General features: G+C 38.2%; 2 protein-coding genes and 1 non-coding gene across 3 annotated transcripts; 1 reads left to right on the forward strand and 2 right to left on the reverse strand.

Annotated features, from left to right (window-relative positions):
- Nucleotides 1-7,011: 7,011 nt before the first annotated feature.
- On the reverse strand, nucleotides 7,012-12,293 carry LOC134796484 (larval cuticle protein LCP-17-like). Its single transcript, XM_063768676.1, has 4 exons — nucleotides 12,276-12,293; nucleotides 11,057-11,284; nucleotides 8,519-8,623; nucleotides 7,012-7,156 (listed from the first exon to the last, which is right to left on the reverse strand). The coding sequence occupies exons 1-4, from the start codon at nucleotides 12,291-12,293 to the stop codon at nucleotides 7,043-7,045; spliced, it is 465 nt and encodes a 154-aa protein (XP_063624746.1). The 3' UTR covers nucleotides 7,012-7,042.
- Nucleotides 10,490-10,561, reverse strand: Trnat-cgu (transfer RNA threonine (anticodon CGU)). The gene has a single exon. It is a non-coding gene; the product is annotated as a tRNA-Thr (tRNA).
- A 10,228-nt stretch (nucleotides 12,294-22,521) lies between the features above and the next one.
- LOC134796445 (cuticle protein CP14.6-like) lies at nucleotides 22,522-24,395 on the forward strand. The gene is made up of 4 exons (XM_063768639.1): nucleotides 22,522-22,572; nucleotides 23,076-23,252; nucleotides 23,706-23,810; nucleotides 24,165-24,395. The coding sequence occupies exons 1-4, from the start codon at nucleotides 22,570-22,572 to the stop codon at nucleotides 24,393-24,395; spliced, it is 516 nt and encodes a 171-aa protein (XP_063624709.1). The 5' UTR covers nucleotides 22,522-22,569.
- The last annotated feature ends 2,980 nt before the right edge of the window (nucleotides 24,396-27,375 follow it).

Genomic DNA, 27,375 nt, shown 5'->3' on the forward strand with positions numbered 1-27,375 from the left:
ACAACTGAGTTTACTGGTTCAGGTATATAAAAATGCGTGCATTAAACATACAGAGTGGTGTATATCAACAGCACTTTCTACCTGATAATTTGGTTAAGAAAACATATAAATATTTGTGAAAATATACAAATTCAGAACAATTTTTCCCTCTTGATGCGAGTTCTGAGGGCCACCGCGAACCACGTTCGACGTGTTGCCTCCCTGTCACACTTACTTACGAATTTACAAGTGCTGTCGCACAGAGGCAACACATCGAACGTGGTTTGCGGTAGGACACGCCATACATCAAAAATCATTTGCGTTTATATGTGTGCGCGGCACGTCTGTACACGCGTCATTGTGTATGTGTGGGTAAGTCGTTTTACTGAGAGGACGCCAGAGTCCACCAGATTCATTTCGCGGCCAGTCGCGGGGCGAGGTAATGCGAGTCGGGGCGGGGCGGTGCGTGGCCGTTCTGTATGATAATACTATTACTTATTCTGTGGCGGTAGGTAGGGTAGGCCCTCTGACACTATGAAGAAGTGTTGCACATTCCCATCTGCATTACACTTGACGGGACTTGCGGAGTCTGTAGAGTAAAGTCTATGGTTCTAAAAGACAAAATGGCCGATTGAAATGCAACACAAATCGTCGATATGGCGGCCGTAAAAATATCATAAGCGGAGGATCAGCGCGTGTCGTGAGCCAAACGACTCCAGCTCTGTCGTTACTAGTGATGTGATGTTTCTGGGAATGTTCCCGAGAGGGGAATGTAATAATATAAGCGTGTCGTGAGTCAAACGGCTGCTGCTCTGTTGATGTGACATTCCCAGGAATATTTCCAATCGGGAATGTAGAAATAATTTAATTTGATGTAATTTCCTTCACCGAAAAGCGACTGGTAAATATCATATCAAATAATTTATCGTACTCTTATTGGTAAGTAATAAATAGGATTACCAGCTACTTTTCGGTGAAGGAAAAAAAAACGTTAGAATATCTGCCTCTATCTGCGTCGAAATTCAAAGCTTAATCAATATTCCCTTGTTTAGGGAATATTTCCCGCAGTTGGAACATTCCCGCGGTACCTCACTGGCCGTAAACCGTAACATACTTGCTAAACCGTCACTTTAACCCGCCAGTGTAACAAGAGCCGTGATAACACACTCAAACTCCTCTAACTCCTATAACAATCGGTGCAGTGCAGGCCAAGTAAAATTGGAAACATAGGGTTCGGTATATTTTCACATTTTTTATGCACAAAAAGTAAAGTAGCACTAAACATACAGTATCTGTTTTGTTCCATGTTGGATTTTTGTAAATAGTGCATTATGTATGTTATTCAAGAGAATAACTAATAAGTACAAGAGTTTAGTGGTTTTACTTAAAAATGTTCTATATATTACTATATAGGCAGGCATAGGTTTAGCAAATATATTTATTAATCTGGCGAATACTAAGTTTGTCAAAGTTGTATTAAAATGTGAAATTCTAAATTATTTTAGGATACTTACATAAATAAATAAATAAATAAGAAAAGGGAGGGCATGTGTGCATAGGGGCAACTGTGACCTATAAATGAAGGGTTAGAGGCCGTTTTGGACACGTGATTTGACATAAGGAGGGACGGAAATGACAGAGTTAATAGTGATTTATTTTAAACATAACCTCTCATTTATGGATCTCGCAATACGAAGAAAGCAACAAACAAATGCGAAAATAAATACAAAAGCAAAATAAAACGAGATTAGATCGTAAATACAAAAATTGCCACAATCACGAGTGCTTTTAAATTGCTTACTCAAGTGTATTAAGACAATTACAAAGGTTTCTAATTATTCTTGACTAAGGAATCAGCCACGATGCCTATCTCTTCAACAAACCAATTTTACTCGACTCTGAACTATGTCTAGTAAAACTTGGCCTATAGTCTTCAACGAACTCTGAGTAAACAGAGGCGAGAAATATACTGGTTTTTGTGTTTTAAATTGTCCGCAAGTGTAGTGAATTTAAATACGGATACGGGTCTGACTTATCGTCTGTTCGCGTGACTGGAATCAACTGAAAATCGATGGAACAAAAGCATTTCAAGCTTGTGTCATTTGCTTAGGAATAAGAAAGTTTTAGTACCATTAAATGACGTTTATACAAGGTTAAATATGATTAATGGATAATTATGTTGATAGCGATAGTGTAAAAGGTAAGCTATTTTGGAATTAGGTGCAGAGATTGTGGAAGTACTCTCCCTGTATCTCATGAACCGTGGTCAGTGATAGCTAATCAGTTGAAATTTTCACAAATGATGTATTTCTGTTGCCGCTATAACAACTAATACTAAAAATAGAATAAAATAAATATTTTAAGTGGGATTATTATGGGAGCCATACAATAAACTTGATTTTTTTTGCGATTTTTTACATAATGGTACGGCACCCTTCGTGCGCGAGTCCGACTCGCACATGACCAGTATTTCAGGCTTAAGATGACTGTTCAATAAATTCGAAAAGGTATTCCCGTGTAAATTCAAAAATCGACTTGTCCGATAGATGTCGAGAAGTGCATGTTTGTTGCACTTGTAGCCGCGTATGCAATTTCACACTTGTCGCATCATGTTGCATCCTAATGCGATGCACCTGGGACCTGCAGAGATTTATGTTCAAGCTACATGGAAACTATTGCAATCGGTGACTTGTATTTTTACCTGACAACAGCAAAGTGATTTAAAGCGCTGGTGGCCTAGCGGTAAGAGCCTGCGACTTGCAATCCGGAGGTCGCGGGTTCAAACCCGCGCTCGTACCAATGAGTTTTTCGGAACTTATGTACGAAATATCATTTGATATTTACCAGTCGCTTTTTGGTAAATGAAAACATCGTGAGGAAACCGGACTAATCCCAATAAGACCTAGTTTTACGCTCTGGGTTGGAAGGTGAGATGGCAGTCGCTTTCGTAAAAACTAAGTGCCTACGCCAATTCTTGGGGTTAGTTGCCAAGCGGACCCCAGGCTCCCATGAGCCGTGGCAAAATGCCGGGACAACGCGAGGAAGATGATGAACAGCAAAGCGATTTAAGAGGAAAGGGGACGTCCGCTTCTCCGTACAAACGTAGTCCCTATTTTCCTCTCTGGATGAACATTATGGAAAATACTTGTACATTATTTGATGTGTAATAACCGTAGCTATGCCTCTTCGTTTACGCTCAAAAGACGCTAGAGTCAGACCAAGAATAGTCTGCAGTGGATTTGGTAGCCCACGCAGTGCAAGTGTCATTTTAAACGTCAAACTTCTATGAAATTATGACGTATAAATAACACTTGCACTGCGTGGGCTATCAAAGTCGCTACAGACTTTTCTTGGTCTAACTCTAGTGTGGGATAGCCCTAAAGGTTTAAGGTGGTACCAACAATCCAATTAAAAATATTGGACTGCGTTTGGATGGAGAAATGGCAGCATCAACATTTATTCAGCAATTAGGCCACAGGGGCACTTTTACACGTCAACATTGAATTTAGATACAAGCAAAAATAATAATACATCAATAATTTAAAATACAACTAACTGCAACTACCAATTCAAACTAACTAAACTCCATTCAAATTAATATCTGCATGACATTAAATAATTTGAGTACAGCAAACACCCAAATAGCTACATCAAGGGACAAAGGCGGATGGGTCGAGAGGCGCAAATATTATCTTATCTAGTGATGTGACTAAGCTCTGCTGGATGCTGGAGAAATTTTCACGTACTTAATCCCGAGTGAATATTTCCAGACACTTTGGCAACATTTGATGGATAAGAGCGTTCTCAAATTGACCAACCCGATATCAGATGACGTTTGAAGAAAAGCAGCTGCTAGAAAATCACCAAAAATAAAAAATTACATCAAATTATTTTGTTATTGCATTAACGCTTTTTGAACAAGAAACAATAGTTAAATGTATAAAAAATATAAAAAGAAACATCACTTTTTCCTTCTTTGTAGTCGTATCCGACCTCCGATATCGGATCGACCAATGTGAAAACGCTCTAAAGTAGATTTCATACATAGCATGTACACTCGAAAGTTTTAATTTATGACCCATTTTCTCACCTTGTCACAGTGACAATAGTATGAGATCTCTAGCAACTTTCATATTGATTGTCACTGTGACAAGGTACGAAATGAGTCATAATTTCGTAAATTAATACTTTCGACCGCTATTACAATCAGTCGGAACTATTTCCAATTAAATTCCCGGGAATAATATTTCAATATTCCCGGGACATCACTAGTAACAGCTAACAATTAACATTAATAACCTCATTGTCATTATCAACGAGTGCTGTAATTAATTTGAATCTGAATAATGAATAAAGAGTGTTTTATAGTGGAGTAAATAAAGGGTTGAGTGTTGTTTTGTGATTTTAATAACTTTGTATTTATGGTAGTGTAGGAAAATGTCGACTGTAATAAGAATAAGATTATACTTATACATACAAAGGAGTACAAAATACTTTCATATTTATTTCATTCAAAAAAAGCGGTGGTGGCCGAGTGGACATGACGTCTGACTTTCAATCCGGAGTTTGATCCGGAGGTGGCGGGTTCAAATCCTGGCTCGTACCAATGAGTTTTTCAGAACTTATGTAAGTACCTACGAAATATCATTTTGATATTTTCCACTAGCTTTTCGGTGAAGGAAGTCATCGTGAGGAAACCTGCATACATCTGCAAAAGACCAAGACAAGTCTGCACCGATTTTGATAGCATACGTAGTGCAAGTGTTGTGCAAGTCATGATTTCATAGTAGTTTGACGTTAAAAATAACACTTGCATTGTTTGTGCTATCAAAATCGTTGCACCCTTGTCTTGGTATTAATTCTATATTTTGTTTTTTTTAGCATTAGAAAAATCAAAAAAGGTAAGCAATCTTGACGTGTATTTTTATTGAAAAACACTTTTGAATGAAAAATAAGTCACGGCAAATATGTAACAATTATGAATCATATACGATTATTTACATTTCATTTTTACATAGGTACAGTCAACAACAGAGCTATGAATACAGGCAAAGTGACAAAAATATGTATACACGACCTTAATGTACAGGCAATAAAGTACTGTATACATATTTTTGACACTTTGCCTGTATTCATAGCTCTGTTGTTGACTGTACATTGCAAGTTAAATAAAACCTTGTAAAAAGCATTTTTCATTTATAAAACGAAACAAGATCGCGTACTCTTTTTCTAATGTTAAAAAACGAACTATAACCTATCTGGAGTTATAATATCATTGTTTATAGGCCTCTGGGTTAGAGGTTAGCTCTAGTTTAGTGTGTGCGACTTTACTGTTACGTAGCCACCCTACAATGTTATTATACGTCATAATTTCATAGTAGTTTGACGTTTAAAATAACACTAACACTGTTTGTGCTATCAAAATCATTGCACACTTGTATTGGTTTTAACTCTAACCTATCTGGAGTTATAATATCATTGTTTATAAGGCTTCTTGTCCCTCTGGGTTAGAGGTTATAGTTTGTAGCTTTCTAATAGAACCCGACGGCTAATTTTAGACTGGTTCTGTAGCGTTCGACTCGCCGGCACTCAGTAACCGTAGTACTGAGTGCCGGCCAGTTGAACGGACCACACACATCCTAAAATATTTATCCATTAGTAAATAAATCTTTATTTACATACAATATATATACAGTGGTACTACTAAACGAAATTAATAACTAGCTTAAATCTAAAATAGGCCCTTGAGGCATTGTACCAAGGATGCTGGCGGCATTTCCTCGCTGTATCGCAATGCTGATACGTTGTGCGAGGTAGCCGCCAGCTCTTAGGTCACCAGTTACGTCAACCAGACGCTTCGCGATTTCTGCGAACAACTTATGCGCGCTGGGACCCCATGGACCTAGAGTTTCAACACCAAATGGTACAAAATGGTACTCTCTACCGAGGCTCTTATATTAGTTAATTTTGAATCTTATTGCAATTTCCATAGGAGTTGTAATTCAATTACCTGGGTAAAGTGAACGAACGATTTTTTATGCAGGTGGTTGTGGCTCGTGGCACGAGCGGTTTTACTTAACAATAGACAAAGGATTCTAGTCGGGGTCTATAAGGCCCACTTGCACCATCCCTCTAACCCAGGGTTAAGCGGTTAAACCGTTAACCCAGTGTCAAAATGTACTGGTAACCATGGTAACTTCAGATTTAATTGGTTGACCCCGGGTTAGTGGAATGGTGCAAGTGGGCCTTAGAAAGCTACAAACTATAACTCTAGTTTAGTGTGTGCAACTGTTACGTAGCCACTCTACAATGTCATTATTTTTAAATTGCATATCAATCAAACGTCAAAACAAATAAAAGTGGCAGTTCACGGTGTTTTCTTTACCCCATGATTGCAGTATCGCGTGTACTAACCAATTTACACCAAATACACACCATTTTATCTGCTTTTGGACTGAAATGTCGTTGGATTTGCAACCTTAATATTAGACGCATACAGTTTAACTTAACTACATATTAATAAATGTATAATTAAGTAGCGTAACATTGAGGACTTTATTTCGTTTATAATAAGGTAGACATCGGAAAGGGTTGAAATCATGTGTCAAAAATATAGGTAATGTGGTGTACCCCATCTTTGAATAACAAGGTGATAAATTGTTATGAGCAATTAAATTGCTTAAAGAAGTATTCGTTTTAAATTTTGGAAATACTTTTGATGTTTAGAGATTTTTATAGTTAGAAAAGCTTTTAACTAAGTGCTTATGAAAAGATTATGAAAAAGTGGTAAATTTTTTACAAATTATTTTAAGAAGAAAAAATTAACAGTAAAAATTACGCACTTGAAATGCACTGGGACTATGGGAGTCATTGGGTATCTTGCTCGCTCTTATTGGTGCACGTGAGACGTGAGATCATTGATTCTGATTAGTAAATCAAAATCGGCGGCCTCAAGTTAACGTGTGAGTAGTAGACAGTAGAGTAGTAACTTGTGAAATAAAAGATAATATTTAACAAGATCAACTATAAGTTTATTTCATTAAAGTTCTGGTGTTTCAATCACTTAGAACCTCTTTTGGCCTTGCTGGGGTTCTGGGGCTTGGGGGTGCGCGGCATTGTAAGCGATGGCGCGGGCGATGGCTTCAGGGATCGGGTGAGGGGTGGGGAGGTGAGCACCCTGGAAAAAAAACATAAGAATAATGAAACAAAAACATATAGGACATATTATACTAGTGGCTCTGTGAGCTGTAGACCTCGCGAGCATAGCTTATTGGGACCGTGCACGATGACAGCGCCACACAGCGGTTTGATGAATCAACAATACGAAATTTTTAATTAAAAAAAAAAATACGAAGTTTAAGTGCAAACTATTCAAAGCTTAATAACTAGTGGCTCTGTGAGCTGTAGACCTCGCGAGCATATCTTATTGGGCACGATGAAAATATAGTAAAAAATAAAAAACAATACGAAAAGTGCAAAAAAAATACAAAAAGTTATATCCCAGCATAATAATTACTGGGGATCGAACCCAGACTTTCTGTGTGCAAACAAAAAAAGCGAATGTTTGCAAAATGCACCATGATAGTTCTTAGCTAAGCTGACGAAATTCTACTCATTCTCGAGTAAAAACTAAATATCTAAATACCGCCTAAACCAGCAATACAATTTTTCTGCATTTTTTGCCATTTACTATCTACCTATATGTAAATATGTCTCAAAAAGAAAATACTCTTATGATATTGATACGACTATTTGCTTAAGCGCGAGGTATCACAACTCCTCCATTTTTGAAAATTTCCAAAAACCGGATCGACAAAAAAGATTATTTACTCATAGAATCTGGTTACAAAATTCCACGAGAATGGGTTGAGAATTGTGACCTGTAGAGGAGAATATCCGGACATACAAAAGCAAAATGCCCGAGTCAAAACGTAGACCTTCGCTACGCTTCGGTCAATTAATTTTTATATGCATTTCATCGATACAAAAGTGCATGTTGTATTAGAACATCCAGGTGCCAATTAGCGCTATTGTGTTTTTACTTTGACAGTTCAAAAAAAGAAACTGATTTGACTACCTACTTAGAAAACATCCATAACTCAGGAGTTTTGGCCGAGGAGTTTTGGAGTTTGGTGCATGTCAAGTTCCGGCGGTTCCGCGGCCGGCTCCCTAAACACTGCAGGGTTGCGTAATGCATCGCAACCATGTGTTTTATAGTTTTTAATTTTAAAATATTTTTTTAATAATATGTAGGTATTGTGTTTATCTATGGGCCATTAGTAGCCTGATATTTTTATAACACTTTAAAGTCTTTAAGCTCTCGCATTTTGTACTTACACAAAAAGTTAATTAATGTCATTAACATGCGTAACGCGATAAAATTTCATTATTTTACCTTTTTTCCGACGTTTGAGCCAGGTTGCATAGGTCACGAAAGACGTCCCGGAAAAATGTGTGTAAAATTCTTATTATTCATTTTCATTCAATAGTAACTAAGTTAGCCTTTGAAGGCACTGAATCTTCAAGACCCTTAGTTTACCTGAGGGTTGTATCCATTTTCGTCGGCAGTGTAGGAGACCTGGATTGGAGTGCCGTCCTCAGCGGTGTACTGGTATTGCCCGGATACAACTATCGCCTCCTCCTTCTAGAAAAAAATAAATAAATTCAGCTAAATATTTTTTTATGGGGTGGCAAGGCGTCCTAATAGATACCCCTTAAGCTGACAGTCCATTTCTGTTCAGACCACTGCAGTAGTGTCCGAGGAGCAGTGCAGCTGCGGTCGGAAATGGAATGTTACCTTTAGCTTAAAGCGGATCAATTTAACATGCAGACTTGAATATTGCATAGACAGCGTCTCCCGAGCGTCAACTCTAGGCTGCTGCTCGCAACGTTTCTGCAACTGCGCAGCGACGCCATTTTCCATGGTGCTTAATACTAGACACCTACGCTCAAAAGACGCCAGTGTGGGGTTGCCCTCAGGGCCGGTACAGACGGACTGCAACCCGACTGCAACTTGTATGGGAACTGCACGCCGACTGCAACGGCGTGCAGTTCCCATGACATTAGTAAAATGACTAAAGCGTGTAAAATAAATTCAAATTTCTATTAAAATATGACGTGTATGTATGCACCGATATATCGGAGCGGCCAAGGTGCTCTGCTGTCGGATTTCGCGTCAACTTCAATTCAACAGTTGAAGTTCATCAATTGCGGATAGTTCATTTGGAACAACCAATAATTTAGCAAAAAACAACTTTGTTTTATTATTACTTTAAGGTTTATAATGGTTTGGTTTGGTTGTCACCTAACTGTGGATTGCTAATGTCAAATTTTGAAAAGTAATGATTCGATTCAACGGAAGTTCAACATGCGACGTCAAAAGTGGCATGTCGAATAAGGCCCCTGATCATGCACATTACGGATTTGATTAGATTGTACTATCCAGATATTTGTAGACTTTGGCCGCTCCGATATATCTGATGGCGACTGGACGTGTCCATAACCAATTAAGTCACGGTCACATCATTCATATTAATGCCCGATTTTATTTTATCCGCCAATTCTATCGGTGTTCCATTTTTAACACTGATTGACACATCATTAAAGATCATTATGCGTTTATTTGAATAAATGTCGACATTATAACCTTCAAATCGATTCATTTTAATTTGTATCGTCTTTTCAAATATCAAATGATGACCTTTAGACTAATTTATAGATATTTTGTGGTATTTTGCTAGCTCGCTCATCATTATGACTATTCAATCGAATATAGATTAAGTGGTTGACCTTTCCATGTTCAAAATCCTAACCTTATCCCCTCTACTTAAGATTTAAATTGGCTTATTTTAAAATAATATATACATTTTGCACTCTATTCGAAAAAATGCAACTATGTGAATATTAATTCCTTATGCAAAATTATGACTGTATAAGCCCAAGTGCGAGTGTAGTCGTTTAGTTTTACATATCATTGACTTCAACTCTCAAAAACAACTGCATATACCTACAGCGTAGTCATGATTCTAATTTAGAATATTATAGGTACCCAAGTTTTGGTACCTAATACTTGTGGACGCTGCGTTTAAAGATATAAATGAAGTCATAATATCTCTACCGCAATGTATTGCATGAAATCATACGTAGATAGCCAATGTAAGGAGTAGCAACTTGCGGAGAATAGATAGGTATGGATCAATACCTACCAATGTCAATGGTAGAGTCTGTGCGGAAAGCACAGAACACGTCTGTGGCGGAAAGAGAAGAGTCGTGAAATGTATGAGATCCAATACATTCTACGACTCTTCTCTTTCCGCAGCGACTCTATGCTCATTGATTAGGAGGACACAGGCACAAAGCTTAACGCAGATGGCGCTACAATTGTTTAAAAAACATGTAATGAGATACCAAACACATAGAAACAAAGAGTACATACAGACATTTTTCGTATAAATACTTGAACTGAAATAGATATCATACACTAAAGAAAAGTGACCAAGTCCATCAACGGTGGTCGAGGCGGGAATCGAACCCGCGTCTTCAGCTTACGCGGCTAACGTCCTGACCACTAGACCACCCGGCCACGGTGGTACCCGTTCCAAATTTTCTGGTGTATGCTTTCTTTAAAAGGCTAGGCCTTTGACCAACTCTATGGGAGAAGTCTAAAAAAAAAAATTAAAAAAATTTTTTTTTGTTCCCTAGTCAAATACTTGAAAGTTGGAACCATTGTAGGTTTTTAACATAATTTTTTGGTTATAAATTGAAATAGATATCATAAGTAGGTATACTACCAAAAGAAAAAGTGACCAGAAGTACGTGCTTGCACCTTCTATACAGTGACGTAGCGTGACCCAATCTAGCCGTGGGCGAAAACCACATCATGCGAAGCCCTTTTCAATGTGTTTATCCAAGGCAATAAGGTTGGCTTTGCGAGGCCCCCCTAAGTGTGAGGCCTTGGGCGAAGGCCCCATTCACCCACGCCTATATACGCCACTGCTTCTACAATCGCCCAATATTTCTGGTTCTTGTACTCGTATGTTGAACCACAGACCCCAGTTTGCTGTTTTGAACTACTTACAGGTCCAAGGCTCTTCAGCTGTCCCGACTCCTGAGCAGAGATGCCATTGCTAGTCTGGAAGCTGGATTCGTAGCCATCAGGCCTCACGTCGACCGACTGCTGCAAGACCTCAGCTTGGGCGTCAGGGCCGCCGGAGGGCTGGTGGCGCTGCGGCTGGCCGGGCCTGTTGAAGAGGTGGGACACGTCGGCCGAGGCCGCGGCGATCAGGGCGAGGACGATGAAGGCTCTCTGGAATTATGATCGCACGAATTAATCAAAATTCTATAGGGTCATAGAGATTTATTGACCGAGGTGCAACGGCCGAAATCATTAGAAAACAGAAATGATCTCTAGCTACTTGCACCTAGGCGAAAATCGAAGTTCGCAAATTGAGGCCATTTTTCTCTGTCACTCGAATTACGCCTTCATTGGAGTAAAAGAGAAAGATCCCCGCAATTTGCGAATTTCGGTTTTCGCGGTAGCCCCTCAGACTACATTAATAATACATCAAATTTAATTAAAGTATATAACCTCACGCAAAAAAGGAAGCTCAATCATCACATATCTACGCATATTCATTTTTTACAATTGCTAATATTCCGACAAAAAGTAAACTCTTACAGGCCATTCTATTGAACAAGTTTAACTAAGGGGTCAATAAATAGAAAGCTTTTTTTACAAGCTTACATAGACAGATAATTTTGCACTTGCATTAAGCAATTTATGTTAGTTTTGCTCGTACTATATAGAGTTAGATCAAGAAAAGATTGCAGCGATATTAATAGCCCACGCAGTGCAAGTGTTATTTTAAACGTCAAACTTCTATGAAATTATGACGTTTTAATAACACTTACACTACGTGGGCTACCAAAATCGCTGCAGACTTTTCTTGGTCTATCTCTAATAGCATAGTATTTAAAATAAGCACTTATCCTTACTTATCTTTAGTGTTAGACATGAGTTGTCTTTCTTTCATTATCTTAGTGAATATTATTATTAGATGCCTTTATTTGTCCCGGAATGTACTTTATTTGTATGCGTGTTTCTTTTTTTTAGATTTATTGCTATTGTACATCATTGTTTTAATGATGTTGTTTTGTTATTGTAAATCAATGTTTGTTATACTTACAGTACGTAAAATTTTAGTGTTATGATACTCACCATTTTTAATGTGTCAAAGGTAAGCGTTGAACTGAGACTGTGATAATGCCAAACGCCGATGCGGTTATATACTCATCACCATTCTTGGTATCGACATTTAGTTTATTTTGCAACGATTTAAATTGCTGAACATCATATGATTTGTATAGTGGCAAGGTGACCGAATTTTTTGTTATACGTATAAATTAATGATTTTGGGGTTTCTTAGCGTAAATGGTAAAAGCGAAGCCTCGTATTTTGTACAGACAGACAGACAGACGGCAGTTCGTATATATATTTAATACTTTTGTTTGTATATCTATATTAAAAAGATTATTTAGTACAGTACATAGATTATATAGCTCGATTATTCCTTAATCAGATCAACGCGTTTGCATCTTTTTAAATATCCTTAAAGGTCCCAGGTTTATATTTTTTGTAAGTAAGTTTTTTTTTTAATAATGGATTCGTATGTTTCAAAAATAAACAAATTAAAGGAAATAATGATAAGTATACCTACCTATTGTTTATTACAAAAAATATTTTGAACATAATCGATTGTACTTTTTTGCGGACGCCGTGAAGGGCTTTTTTGTTAGATCGGTTTTTGTACTTTTTTTTTTAATCAATATATTTATGTATTCACAAATTAGCTTACGGTCAACCAAAGCACTTGTTAAGCAGGCCACTGACGAGCCTTCCAAATGGATGCCGTCATGGATTCATCCAAATGGACGGCATCCTAATATTAAACATTGTACGTTTTTGACATTCACGGACCGATTTTGGATTGCAGCCACGCTATTTGGACTGTTGGAATGCTCGTCAGTGGCCACCTTTAGCGCCACTTGCACCTTCCCACTAACCCGGGGATAACCCGTTAAATCGTTAACTCAGTGTCAAATTGTACTGGTAACCATGGTAACTCCAGGTTTAACCGGTTAACCCCGGGGTAGTGGGATGGTGCAAGTGACGCTAGTAAAGTTATAATTTGTATTTCATGAATGTACGGAACCCTGCATTATACATAGTTGGTATTTTAAGTGTTTTATAAAGAGCGACAAATTCTTGATTGATCGAACACTGGTCTGGTTTAAAGAATAAATGTATGTGGATCAAGTAATTAACAGCGTTTTGTCTAAATGCTATCTTCCTTAAGGAAAAATCCGCTCATAAAGTTTTTTTGGATGCGAAGGCCTGCGCTTGGTTTTAGTTAGTATTTGAGTATTTTATTTAAGTATAGATTTCCCTCCTCCTCCTTGCATCGGTTTCCTCATCACTGAGGGTCGTTGCCGCCACCTCTTTCTGTCTGTCGCCGAATGTAGGGCACCGTGGAGCGTTGCATCAAGGGTTGAGCGAATTTGGTCTGTCCACCGCATTGGGCTCCTGTATCTAGGTTTATCGCCTTCGATTTTACCAGTGATTACCAGCTTTTCCAGGTTATCACTGTCTTTCCTGGCAATGTGGCCAAAATACACAAGCACTTTGCGTAAGCAGATAGTAGACAGCCTGGTTGTGATGTTCAGTTCATCAAGGATCGATGCATGAGTGCGGCGCGCTGTCCAGTGTATGTTCAGCAGCCTCCTCCAACAACACATCTCAAAGGCATCAATTCGGTTACGGTCAGCTTTCCTAAGGGTCCATGTCTCTGCGCCATATGTGAAAATGGAGAAGACTAGAGTCCGAACTAAGGTGCTCTTGGTGTTGGTAGAGATGTTTCTGTCCTTCCATACTTTCTCCAGCTGAGCCATAGCTCCCTTCGCCATTCCGATTCTTCAGCGGATTTCCGTCTCACAGGACACATTGTTGCTTATGGTAGAGCCAAGGTATGTGAAGTTGTCTACGATCTCTAGGTCAAGTGTTCCACTGCGCTCCAACTTCCGTTTGCGTTCTAGTATCATGACTTTGGTTTTAGATCTATTGATCGAGAGACCGAGTTCTTCACTGATACTTTCCATCCTGTTTAAAAAACAGCCCATCTCTGCTTCGCTGGCTGCCAGAAGGGTGGTGTCGTCAGCGTACCTTAAGTTTGATATTTTACGCCCTCCCACGGAAATGCCACCATTCCAGCCGTCACATGTTCTCCTCGCGATGTATTCATCGTATACATTAAACAGGATTGGCGAGAGAATGCACCCTTGCCGGACGCCTTTCTGGAAGTTGAAAGGGTTTGATGTGGCTCGGTCACCTTTGACCAATCCTTGGCTGTTGTAGTATAAAGATTGCAGCAGTGCAGTGAGATGTCGAGGTACACCCAACCCCAACAGTACATCCCACAAGCGATCCCAATCGACGCAGTCAAAAGCGTTGCTGTAGTCAATGAAACACATGATTGCTGCAGGGGTATCAAATTCGTAGCACTTCTCCACAATTTGCCTTATATTCAGTATCTGCTCCCTGGTGCCTTTGCCCTTCACAAAACCTGCTTGCTCTTGAGGGATCTGCCAATCGAGATAGTAACGGATCCTGTTGTTAATGATATGAAGCAGAATCTTGCTGGCATGCGAGATCAGGGCAAGGGTGCGGTAGTTATCGCATTTCTTAGTTGACCCCTTCTTATGCAGAGAGATGACCACTGATTGGATCCAGCTTTCTGGCCAGTCGCCGTTCTGCCATACGTGGTTGCATAACTTATGCATTATGTCGATGCCTCGATCCCCGAGGGATTTGAGTATCTCGGAGGTTATGCCATCTGATCCTGGGGCTTTATTCGGCTTGAGACGATCGATTGCGGCTTTTATCTCCGATTTCAAAATATCAGGTTCCAGCTCCAAAAGCCTCCAGTCTAGTCGAGTGTTGGTGGACGTGCAGGACTTACCATATAGCTGCTCGCAGTAACCACGCCAACGTTCAGCAATGTCATCGAGTTCGTGCAAAGGGCGCCCATTGGCGTCCTCGATGAGTATAGATTTAAAAAACTAAAATACTTCACGTTGACCTAATACTAAAACTAACTATGAAATTTGGCAAGTAAATCATTTTACACTGCAAATACAGGTAAAAATTTGTAAACTGCAAATTTGTAAAAAAAAATTGTAAAATTTGTACGGAATCCTCGTTAGGCGAGTCCGACTCGCACCTGGCCGCTTTTTATTATTAATAATAATAATAAGCCCGCAGGGCAGCTTGTGGCGAGCTATTGGGGAGTAACGACCCCACGGACCCGAGTGCTCCCGAGAGTCGGTCAGGGTCTCCGCCTCCGGCGTGTCTTCGTTGGTCGGAGTGGACCCCAAGGGGATCCGCAGGACTCTCAGCTCTGGCTTGTCTTCATTGGCCGTCCAGAGAGGAGTCGCTAGAGCTATATGCTCCAGGGGTGGAAGTGAAAGATGCATAAGACGCGAGTTGGCACAGTGGCTGGTAACAGCCACTGGGTAGAAAGCGGCGCACACCTCTCGACACCCCTGAGCCGCTCACACCGATGTTGCTCCTGGTCGTCTTCGCGACGGCAGTTTCAGGGGCCCATCTAGTCAGCGGCAAGTCACCGCCTGCCTCGATAACTTGTGAAAACATTGTTATGGCAGGTGTCCGACCTCTCTGCAATAGCCCAGTCTCATTGTCCACCCAAACTTCAATCTATAGACCGGTATACTGTTCACTTTTTATACAATAGTCACAATGCCTGCCGAGACCGGTTCATAGGTGTCTATTGTTGCACCTGTGAACGGGTTCCAGCAGGCGTTCTACATGACATTAAAGCTCTCCAAGGGGCCTCTACGTGTTGGATCTATATCTCCACGCAAGCCTATCAAAAGACCGGGATTTATAGGCCAGAGAAATCCAAAATAAAATCATTTATTTCAGGCAAAGCCCATAAAAGTGTTAGTATCTGTACAAAGCATAACTTAAGACTATTGTTAATAAATTTTGCTGATATCTTACTTTTCAACCAAACGAATTTATTATTATATATATTATGGTGCATTTATTGGTTACATATATATATTATGGTGCATTTATTGGTTAGATCCATAAATCCTTTACATATCGGAAATGTATAGGTCGGTTACCTACTCTATTTACAAGTGCAATTTAAATTATAACAAGTATTAATGTTAAGGCATTTTTCTATTAAATTCATCCAAAATGTGTATTTACCTCTAACTTCACTTTTCATATTAATAATGTATCGATCTATCAATCACTTACTGTTTTCTATGTGGCTTGCACACTTTCATTTTAAATATTATATTTGTTTTAATTAATAATATATCTGTATATTATTTTTCAACCAAGGGATAACTGTTGTTGGGCTAATATGTATTATGTAATAATACTTTTTAAGTTGTATAATTACAGCTGTTGTTGTTCTGAATACCAATAAAAGCAAAACAAAATAAGTAGGAAATTGTGAATTAGGGGATAAATTGTTGCTAATTAATCATACACCCTGAATCCTGCACCACAATGAAATGCTTTTGGTATGACCATGGTCTAATAAAACATGGTCTTCTATTCCCAGAGTGACACGAGCCTACGTCACAATAACATTGCCACTTTATTTCAACATAACATGTTACATGGGTACATTATAGCTATGGTTAATAAGTTAAAATATTTCTTTATAATTTTATAATTTTCATTTATAATGTATTTTATCTTAAATTTTAAAATAACACGTCATTTTTAATTATTCGTTAGCAATATCTTCCGATTCACGAAAGAAATTTCAGACGTTCGGGTAATTCTGTTTACATTACTGGCAACACAGGATAGCGCTGTCACATTTGACAATTCGGATCTAGATAACTTCATGCCCTGACCGTCATCCTTGTCGAACGCGTGTTAATTGTTATTTCCTTCTCGCTCAGTGTCAGCAGTCGCAGTGTTTTCCAAACTTTTCACGTCGTAAGCTTGGTAATTAATGTGTAACTGTGAATAATTGTATTTATTATTTTAAAAACACAGTCAAAAATTAAAATTAAAAACTAAAGTTAAAAACTAAAATTAAAACTAAGCCTAAAAATAAAACTATAAATAGAAAATTTGCCCCAAATCGCCGTCTATTGGCAGCGTGCCCAGAAGGCTGGCAGCATTGCCACGTTGTATGGCAATGCTGATCCGCTGCGCTAGATATGACCCAGCCCTCTGGTCACGCGTCAACTCGACTAACCTGCGGCTACATTGGTTGAAAACCCTGTGGGCGCTTTCCCCCCAAGGCCCCATAGTCTCAACCCCAAACGGCTCAAATATGCAGCCACTATTTATGGCTGCATACTTGCGCCGCTTGAGAAGCTCGGCCGAGTTGGCAGCCGAGCCAGCCTTCACTGCAGTGCCGTGGAGATGGGACAGCGCTAGGGTGTCGGCACAGGTTGCGTCCCAAACCAGCGGCCGTCCCATCTTCCACGGCACTAGGGTCATATGAATTAGTTTTTTAAACGTTTGTCTTGTATAGATAAATAAAGTTTAATTTAATACATTAGATTTGTTTTATTTACTATGTTTCTACATGAATAACTTAAAATTAATGCCATTAAAATAATTTTCACCGTTGGTTAAAATTCTCCCACATTTTAAAGTTTGAGAACCTGTAAACAGCATGATGACGTAGGCCCGTGTCAGTTAGGTCATACGCGAATCTCGGAATAGAGTACCAGGCGGAGTATATTATTATACCATGGGTATGACGTTAAATTATGTATAATGTTGAAAATTATTGAATGCAATTTTTATTATCTTTCAAATTGACTTTAACGTTTACTTTGAATAACTTCATCTATCTTATATAGTTTCAGATCTCTCTAAGTACTAAAATATTTCTCTTTTGTAACCGTTTATGGTTAAGTTGGTTTAGGTCTTAGATTTTTTTTAGTATTCGCATAAAGTGGAAAGTACTTAAATCCAAATGTAGAGTAATTCTGTAAATACTCAAAATTCTATCATGCTAGAGCCCATTTTCGAAATTACTCGACATTCGGAAGTATTTTGAAATTACCCGAATACACCTTAGCGTATTCTTTAAGAATTGAACCAAGCTAAACGTTTAGGACTTTGTTACATAAACTACAAAAAGCTTTTATTCCACTGTGCGCCTCCACTACGGAAGATGGTCGTTCTTGTCTACGTGACAGCGTGATAAAACGGAGTCCGTCACTTTCTATGTCGCGGTGTTACGGCACAGAATAAGTAATAGTACTACCGTATAAGTAATAGTACTACCGTACAGAAAATTCACTCCTTCACAAAAGTCAGATTTAGGTATAAAATTATACCTATACTCGCCGCCTGCAACAAAATTGAAACTTATAACCGCGCACGAACGGTGAATCTTGTTTGCGCGAGCGCCACGTGACACGACTATCGAGCGAGCCGAGCGGCCTGCATTGCCATACGCCTGCCCTGCCCGGGAGGTGCGCCGGCCAAATGTACCTAAACTGCGTAGTGACACCCCCCTGGTTACGGTGTAAAGTGACAGTTATTTTATCACGTGGATAAAGATGGATAAAGCCATCCATAATACGCCGACAGGTGGTAGGTACGTGGGCGACCTTGCCCCCTTTTTCCATACATTATTTGATTATTATTATAATAATAGTGACATTTGATTATCAAGTTTAAGATTATGAAGTCAATGTATTCATCAAACTGGCTTTTGAGCCTGCAATGTCAGTTTAATGCAGATTTATCGATCTAAATTTAATTTTATTTCGTTAATACGTTTGATTTAGGCAGGGCTCATAACCAGTATTTTTTTTTAAACCCGAAATAGCCCAATATTTTGAATTATTTTATGCTCTTTACGTAGGACTGAATCATGTATTTAGGTAACAACTTTGTATTATTAAGTTGTCCCATTAAAAATGAAATAATAAACCAAAGAACGAAATAGAACGTAATAATACCGGTATTTTTGTATGGAGCAAATATCGGTTTCCGACCCCTGGATTTAGGCAACAAGGTAAAAATTAGAACTTAGGTTAGGTATATACTTTAAAGATATATTGCAAGTTATTTCGAAAAACGTCATCCGTTTTAGGTTAGGTTAGATTAGCTGTGTTACTCGTATATGTTTACGAATCCATTTATAATAGGTAAGTCATGGACAAATTTAGGGAAATTAAAAAAAAAAAGATTTAATTACCTACTGGATTAAGTACAGCACCTAAAGTAATTTCAAAACTAGTAATTGATAAGTACATTGTGCAACGTGGGGTAAGTGGAATATTGTACGAGAAATATTATATTCACGACAGCCGTAGGCTGGAGTGAATTAAAGACTCGAGTAACAATATTCTTACCCCCGGAATTACACACAATGTTTTTCATCACACTTGCGATGAAAAAACTAAATTTTAAGCGAAATCATTCTTAAATACAGTGACATTTCAAACACTCGTCCGCTATCCACTATATTGAAATTTTTTGGCAGTGTAGGTATCGAAGGCATTGTGTAAAAATATTTTAAGCATAAACAAAAATATTAAATAATAAACGTCGGTATTGTTAAAGTAAAGGGGTGTAATACCCTAACCTAGAAAAAGTAACCCAAATGCAAAAAAAATAAATACCGAAATATAAAAACGAAATGTAAAAGCAAAACTAACTTAATAAAAACCAGATAAAACAATAAATATTTAAATAAAGCAACTCTAGAATGCAAAATGAGAATCTTAGAACCTGAATCAAGCCAGGGACAGAAGACTGGCAATTCTAGGGGAGGCCTTTGCCAGAAGGCAAACTGACAAGGGAACATCCAGTTAAAAACACAATTTAAAACATGTATATAGATTAAGTTTAAATGTCAGAAATAAAGCCTATATTATTATTATATTGTTAAAGTAAAACTCCTTCATAACTTGACTTTAAACAAAGTATTTTACTTATAACCTATATGGTTCGTAAAAATTAGTGACATGATTAAAAAAAAGCTATGACACCCTAGAGAGTTATAGCTTTTTTTTACACCTATATGAAATAAGGTATTTTTCGAGCAAGTGTGATGAGAACTTTTTGTGAGTTGCTATGATTCAAAACCTGATTTCTTGACTCTTGTTGCTTCATAGGAAAAAACCGGCCAAGTGCAAGTCGGACTCGCGCACGAAGGGCTCCGTACCATTACGCAAAAAACGGCAAAAAATCACGTAAGCCCCACTTATTTAAATATTTATTTATTTTGTTTTAAGTATTTGTTGTTGAGTTGAGAGTGAAAGAATAACCTAAACTCACGGGGCCTAAAGTTTGATAATTCCACACTCCACTATTAGTAAAATGCACTTCCACACGCTTGGCCTTATGCATTGTTGGTTTTTGCAAATTCAAATGTCGGAAGGTTGGCTAAGTTACGTAATCGCGTGGGTTGTGTATTTTTCCTTAAGTCTGTTAAATTGTTATGGTAATATAGTCTGTATCTTTAGGTATTTAAAAATAGTAAACAAAATCTGCCCTCAAATGGCTTCTTAAGCCAGTTGAGGGTAGATGAAAACATTACATGATCAAATAATGTAGGTTAAAGTCAGACCGTTCAGTAACAGATCCAGGTGGTTTTGTATTGGTTGGTTAATCAATAAATGTTATAACTACCCGAAAATGTACAAATTATTTGTTTACTTTTATTTAAGTGCCTAATGATACAGAGTATAGGTTAAAATGGCTAGATCAACCGTTTCAAACACATATGTATAACATTTTGCAGTAACTATTTGAATAGATTTTCATAATTTGAATTTATATTTGATTTTTGTAGGTAGAGAGACCGAGGTGAGTTGTGACAGAGGAGAGTTGTGACAGTGTCGATTTTTTGGAATCTATTAACTAAAAACTAGGTCGCAATAGCGCGCGTTTGTTAGTTCAAGTTGCGATCTAACAAACGCACACTGTTGCGAGCTCACTAACAGTTATTAGATTCCAAAAAATCGACAATGTCACAACTCTCCTCTGTCACAACTCACCTCGGTCTCCCCTACCTACAATCGTCTTAAGTATTATATTTGTAGGCTGTTACAGAACCCAGTAGGATATTAAATTTTGATAACATGCATTCGTAATGGTATCCAACTTATCTTACACTAAGTACCTAGTGTACCTACTAAATAGTAAATAGACAATACAATGATATTTGATTTGATAAATATCCGTAACGAGGATTTTAATATTACGTAGCCACACGAGTCGAGCTATATTCGACTTATAATTATATAAATTTATATTGAAACACACCCAACTTGTCAGTAGAAAAAGGCGCGGAATTATTAATTTTTATGGGAAGTCAACTGAAGAAGAAGCGCTGGTGGTCTAGCGGTAAGAGCGTCCGACTTTCAATCCGGAGGTCGCGGGTTCAAACCCCGGCTCGTACCAATGAGTTTTTCGGAACTTATGTACGAAATATCATTTGATATTTGCCAGTCGCTTTTCGGTGAAGGAAAACATCGTGAGGAAACCGGACTAATCCCAATAAGGCCTAGTTTCCCCTCTGGGTTGGAAGGTCAGATGGCAGTCGCTTTCGTAAAAACTAGTGCCTACGTCAAATCATGGGATTAGTTGTCAAGCGGACCCCAGGCTCCCATGAGCCGTGGCAAAAATGCCGGGATAACGCGAGGAAGAAGAAGAAGGGAAGTCAACTCATCGCGCCTTTTGCTACTGACAAGGTCGCTGAGCTAGAGTAAGTGAAGTACAATACGAATATAGCTTACATCAAAAACATTAATTTCATGAAGAAATACATGTGTGTGAAATGTACAGGGTGACTCAAAAATATATTTCTAATAATATGGGAGGCAAATGAGGGGACGATTCGCCTGATGGTAAACGATAACGAGCATGTACCTTTTGTGTAATAAAAAAAAAAAAAAAAAAAAAAAAAAAAATACCTTAGCACAGACACCCGCAACACCAGAGAGTTGGTAAGTGAGTTGCCAGCCTTTATGATGGGAGTACTTTCTTGACAATAGTTATTTGTTTTGCAAGGGGGCAAATTTATTGTTTAACCGCTCGTGCTTATTATATTGTTACCCGAGCAAGCGAAAGATTCCAAAATTGAACCACGAGTGGTTCGAAAAGTTTAATCATGAGCGTTGCAGAGGTTTCAAGGCACGAGGGTTAAACAAATTTTGCGACCGAGTGAAACACAAATTTTTTCACGTAGTGTTTATTTTATATCTGTGGGAAAAACTTTAGGCGCGTCGTCTTTTCCAAGACCATTGCTTACTTACTTTACGACTTTGATCCAATATTTTGATCTAAATAAATGTCTATAAATTTATAGCACGCGCGAGAAATGACCTTAACTCACTAATATGCGTGACCAATAGCATGGGAGTGTCCATCTGCATTTCATTATCTGTTTAGGGTCAACAATATAAAACAAGATTGCTAATTTTGTGTAGAAAGATGACATTTTAGTATATAAAGAGTAGGCGAATTATTGCAGATCACAGTTCTCCGACGACCGAACTTGCAAAATGGTGAGCGATATATTTTAGTTTTTTTAGCATATTGATAAAACTAGATTGTTAGGTGTACATTATACAATTTGGGTGAACCAAAGAAAAGTGTAGATTAGACAGAACTGGATCATATAGGTACAGAAAAACAAAATCCTGTACTCTAAAGTTAAGAATTCTGGAGCCTAATTTTACACAATAAATATGTTCATGACCTAAGTAACGATATCGCCAATGGTTTTGGTCACTGGTTCTGTAATATAATCCAGTAATAGCACCATAATTTCTGAAATTGAAGAAGTGAAATTAAATGCATACTTATACATGTCATTACAGTGTCCGGGAGCCAAACCCTTATTGATCAGAGACTTCACTTTGACAATATAAAACTCTTAAATGATTCTTTCTAACTAATAAACACAAGACAGCATGTATGCATCTATGAGACCTCTATAATAAAACATCCCAACCATGACTTTGGGATGGTCAGATCAAAAAATTCAAAACTTAAACTTTTTTTACAGAAATTCTTCATTGTCCTCGCTCTGGCCGCGGCCTGCGCCGCTGACCGCAACGCTGACAGCGCCGCCCAGGTCCTGAGGTTCGACTCCGAGGTCAACCCTGACGGCTTCTCGTATGGCTATGAGACCAGCAACGGAATCGTCGAAAGCGCCAGTGGCATCGTTAAGAACCCTAACTCTGTAAGTATTGCACGTTTTGACCGGACGGAATTAATGTTAAGCATGGTTCTATAATGATTCTGTTTTAAAAAAACTAGTTTTCCTTCATCAGAAAACTTTTTCTTCCTCGGTACCTCATTGCTGAGGATCGCGACCATGTATGCCCCGTTTCCAATAGTGTGCGGTCATAAGCCATATTGGTCACGAACTGCATGTTGCCGCCAACCACCCTCTTTTCCTTGCGCACGCTTGCCCTCCATTTGACCTAAGATAATCTGCCTTTCTATGTCATGATTTTTAGACCGATTAAATGACTTTCTTAAAAGTCATTGGTTCGGACCCAGACTTCAAACTCACGACCACCTTTTTGCTTTTCAGTGTCATTAAAACTTATTCGTTTCTGAGTAACTGACTAGACATAATCTCATGGCTTTTATTCTTTGCTCCAACTGAGGTATTCTGTATTCTTCGCAGGAAAACGCGGCCCTGGCTGTTAACGGAGACTATAGCTACCCTGGCGACGATGGAAAATTATACCGTGTCACCTACGTGGCTGATGAGAATGGCTTCCAGCCCCAGGTACGTTAATAAAAGATACACGAGATTGTCTGATATCAGTTTTAGGTAATTGTATCGTACAATCAGCAGCAGAAGTTGCAAAGCGGACCAGATTCTCTAAATACAACTTTTGTCAAGAGATTTCATGCACAGATCAGGTTGACAATGTCGCCAGTTAAGTTTCTTCTAATGTACCAACGACATGCAAGCCTTGGTCTCCAGCAAGACCTCTAGCCTACTTAGTCTGACTCCGCGTAGCTCTTTTGTACTGGCCATCATTTACTGTGTATCTATAGGACCTCCAGAACTACGACATCTCTGCAGCAATTCCATTCTTCCAAGAAAAAAGCAATACTTACGATTATTTATTTCCAGGGAGAGCATCTGCCCACGCCGCCGCCAGTACCCGAGCTGATCGCGCGTGCCCTGGCGTACTTGGCAGCGCATCCGCAACCCGAAGACAAGTACCAGCAGCCTTCCCCTGCCCGCTTCCCCGCCCCCGCTCCTGCCCGCTTCCCCGCCCCCGCTCCTCCTCGCTTCCCTGCCCAATCCGCATTCGGCAAACCCTCCCGCAAATTCCCCAGCCCTAGCCCCTTCAGGTTCTAGAACAACCTTTCTAACAACAACGACCACTGCCATTAGTCAATAAAATTAATATATAATATTTTCTTTTTATTTGTCCCGTGGTCATCCTATAGAACTTTGACCGCCAAGTATTAGGTTTTGTTTGTCAATTCAGTCGCACAGAGCCGCTCCACTAGTAGTTAGAACGATCTCTCTTGATAGATTGGAATAAACTGAGTTGATTCGTGTAGGAATTAGATGTTAGTCATCCTTTATGGCGTTACTGGAAGCACTGGAATCCACACCCTTCGGCTAGAAGTCTTTTATGGTATCCAGCAGTGGCCTTCGTTAAGCGCACCAAGAACAGCACAAACTTACTCGTCTTAGCTAAGAATCTAAAATAAATATAGATTAAGCTATGTAAGCATGTACATATTGAATTTTTTTTATTAAGAAATACACAGTAATTTTTTTTTAGCAATTTACGTAATGAAATATACAAAGCTTAGGACCGTTTTGCTGGCTGTCCCTACAACACTATAATAGTTATTTGTAGTGTCCGACCGAAGGTTCGGTTTCGGTTTCGGCCAGTTTCGGCCAAAAAATCATGTTTCGGCTGTAGTTTCGGTTTCGGCCAAAAAACGGCCGAACCTTTCGGCCGGGCCGAAACTTACGAAATGGTACTTCGTACTATGAAACTAAACATGTGACAAAGATCAAAAGTTGGGGAACAAGTAGGACAACAATATGAATATACTCATTTATGTATACATAAATTAAATGGTTTATTATAAAACACAATTCCCCTAATTAAAGCGCCACTGGACGGGCGACACAGTCTTAATGTGTATAACTATAGTGGAGTGGCCAAGTTGAAGAATAGCAACTTTCGTGGGACTAAGAAAGGTTTATACCGACAATTGGAATCAGCATGGTCTACTGATTATCAAAATGCATGTTGTCGCTTCATAAAGTGGTGGAATGAGTTTATATGACGTCATAAAGTCAGCAGTACAAAGTTGTAAACTTTTTTCTTTTAAACATACCATGTGGGGTACCAAATTAAAGTGCTTAGTCAGTAGGTTACAAATATAAAACATAGTCTAACATGTTCACCACTTGGTCTAACAAATTATTAGAAAACTATCAAAAATTTGACAATCCAGAGTTGAATTTGAACTGCTCTAAATTGAAAATGGCTGAATGGATTAGTCCAAATTTTATACAAAATTACTGTGAATATTCTCTATACTATATCTAAAAATAATTAACCAAATATATCCAAAAATAAGAAAAGTACTTCAAGTTGAAAAAGAGTATAAATTTCTGTTACAGTAGGCTACTAAATACTATTTTTTTTACTGAAAACATACCATGCGGGGTATGAAAAGAAAGGGCTTTGTCAGCTGATTACAAATATATTTAAACGCCCAAATAGTGGAAATGGTATAGTATGTAATTGTATGTTATATATTTGTAATTTACTCATAAATCGCTTTCATTTAATACCTCACATAGTATATTACAGTGAAAAAAAAAAAAAATATATTTTAGAAGTTTCCTATAACAGTAAATTATACTGTTATTCAAATTGATGTACCTATTTCTCTTATTTTTTAATATTTCTGGCTAATTATTTTAATTATAGAGGATATTCACAATCACTTGGTATGTGTTTTAGAATAATCCATTCAGTAGTTCTCAATGTAGAGCAGTTCAAAATCAATTCTGCATTGTGTAATTTTTGGATGTTTTCGGTCGGCCTAAAGCAAAGGGGGTGCACAAAAAAGACAAAGAAAATTTGACAAACTGCAAAATATATAGGAATCGTAAAATACTTAGAAAAATTTCAGTCACAACGCTAAAATAAGCATGTTATGTAGGAAAAACTTTTCTCTAAAATCGAAAATGGCCAAGATATAAAAAAAAAGATATTTGACCCGAAAGTTAGGAAAAATCTAGAACAGTAATAATTTCGATGAATGTTGTGTCGTTATAATAACACCTATTTTTACGCTATACGAATACGCTACGAATACGCTAAAATAATTCGTAGGAATAACTTTTCTCTAAAATCAAAAATGGTGCTTGCTGATGCTTATTTTAGCGTATTCTCTAGGATAACATCATGAAAAATAGGTGTTATCATAACATCACTCTGATGATTTTTTTTCTAAGTGCTGCACCCCCTTTGCTTTAGTCCAACCCGGTATAAACCTTTTCGATCCTACGAAAATCGTAAATAAGGTAATTTCTACGAATTGGCCTCTCCTCTAAAAAGCGGTTTGTGACGAATGTCACATATTTTCAACGATTTTCACAAGTCTACAAAAGGTTCGGTTTCGGTTTCGGTTTCGGCCGAAACTGGGGGCGAAGCCGAACCTTCGGTTTCGGTTTCGGTTTCGGCAAAAAAACATGTTTCGGTCGGACACTAGTTATTTGTTTTACAAGGGGGCATAGTTGTTGTTTAACGGCTCGTGCTAATATCGATCCCCGAGCAAGCGAAAGATTCCAAAATTGAACCACGAGCGTAGCGAGTGGTTCGAAAAATGGAAACTTGAGCGTTGCGAGGGTTCAACAAAATTTTCCCCTGAGTGAAACACAAAATTTTTCACCACACCAACCCGAAGCAAATATTAAATGTATAATATTATACAATTATATTCTTATATAATATAATAATTATTATATAATATAATAATTATAATATAATATAATATTATTATATTATTTGATATTTATCAAACAAAACCAAACCAAATCAAATCCAAATTAATGTTATTATATATTTATCATCCAAAATCATCATTTAAAAGTCAATGCTACCAGCAAACATAAGAAAACAACTCAAAATTTGCATTTGATTACTTTGCCTCACATGTGAATAAAATGCAACTTTGTTATTCGTTTTTAAAGTGCAAAATAAGCCTTTCCGAGCTGGTGTGGTGAAAAATAATTTCACTGGGTAGGTAACATTTTTGCCTGACAAAAAGAGGATGTTCTCCATTCGTCAAAATCTTCC

The sequence above is a fragment of the Cydia splendana genome, chromosome 13 (assembly GCF_910591565.1).
Source record: "Cydia splendana chromosome 13, ilCydSple1.2, whole genome shotgun sequence".
NCBI lineage: Eukaryota > Metazoa > Arthropoda > Insecta > Lepidoptera > Tortricidae > Cydia > Cydia splendana.

Coding starts and splice junctions, on each gene's coding strand:
- LOC134796484 (XM_063768676.1), bottom strand. Junction 8,624..11,056: donor AGCTGAAGAGCCTTGGACCT/GTAAGTAGTTCA, acceptor ATTTTTTTCTAG/AAGGAGGAGGCGATAGTTGT. Junction 7,157..8,518: donor AAAATGGATACAACCCTCAG/GTAAACTAAGGG, acceptor TTTTTTTTCCAG/GGTGCTCACCTCCCCACCCC.
- LOC134796445 (XM_063768639.1), top strand. Junction 23,253..23,705: donor TCGTTAAGAACCCTAACTCT/GTAAGTATTGCA, acceptor TATTCTTCGCAG/GAAAACGCGGCCCTGGCTGT. Junction 23,811..24,164: donor AGAATGGCTTCCAGCCCCAG/GTACGTTAATAA, acceptor ATTTATTTCCAG/GGAGAGCATCTGCCCACGCC.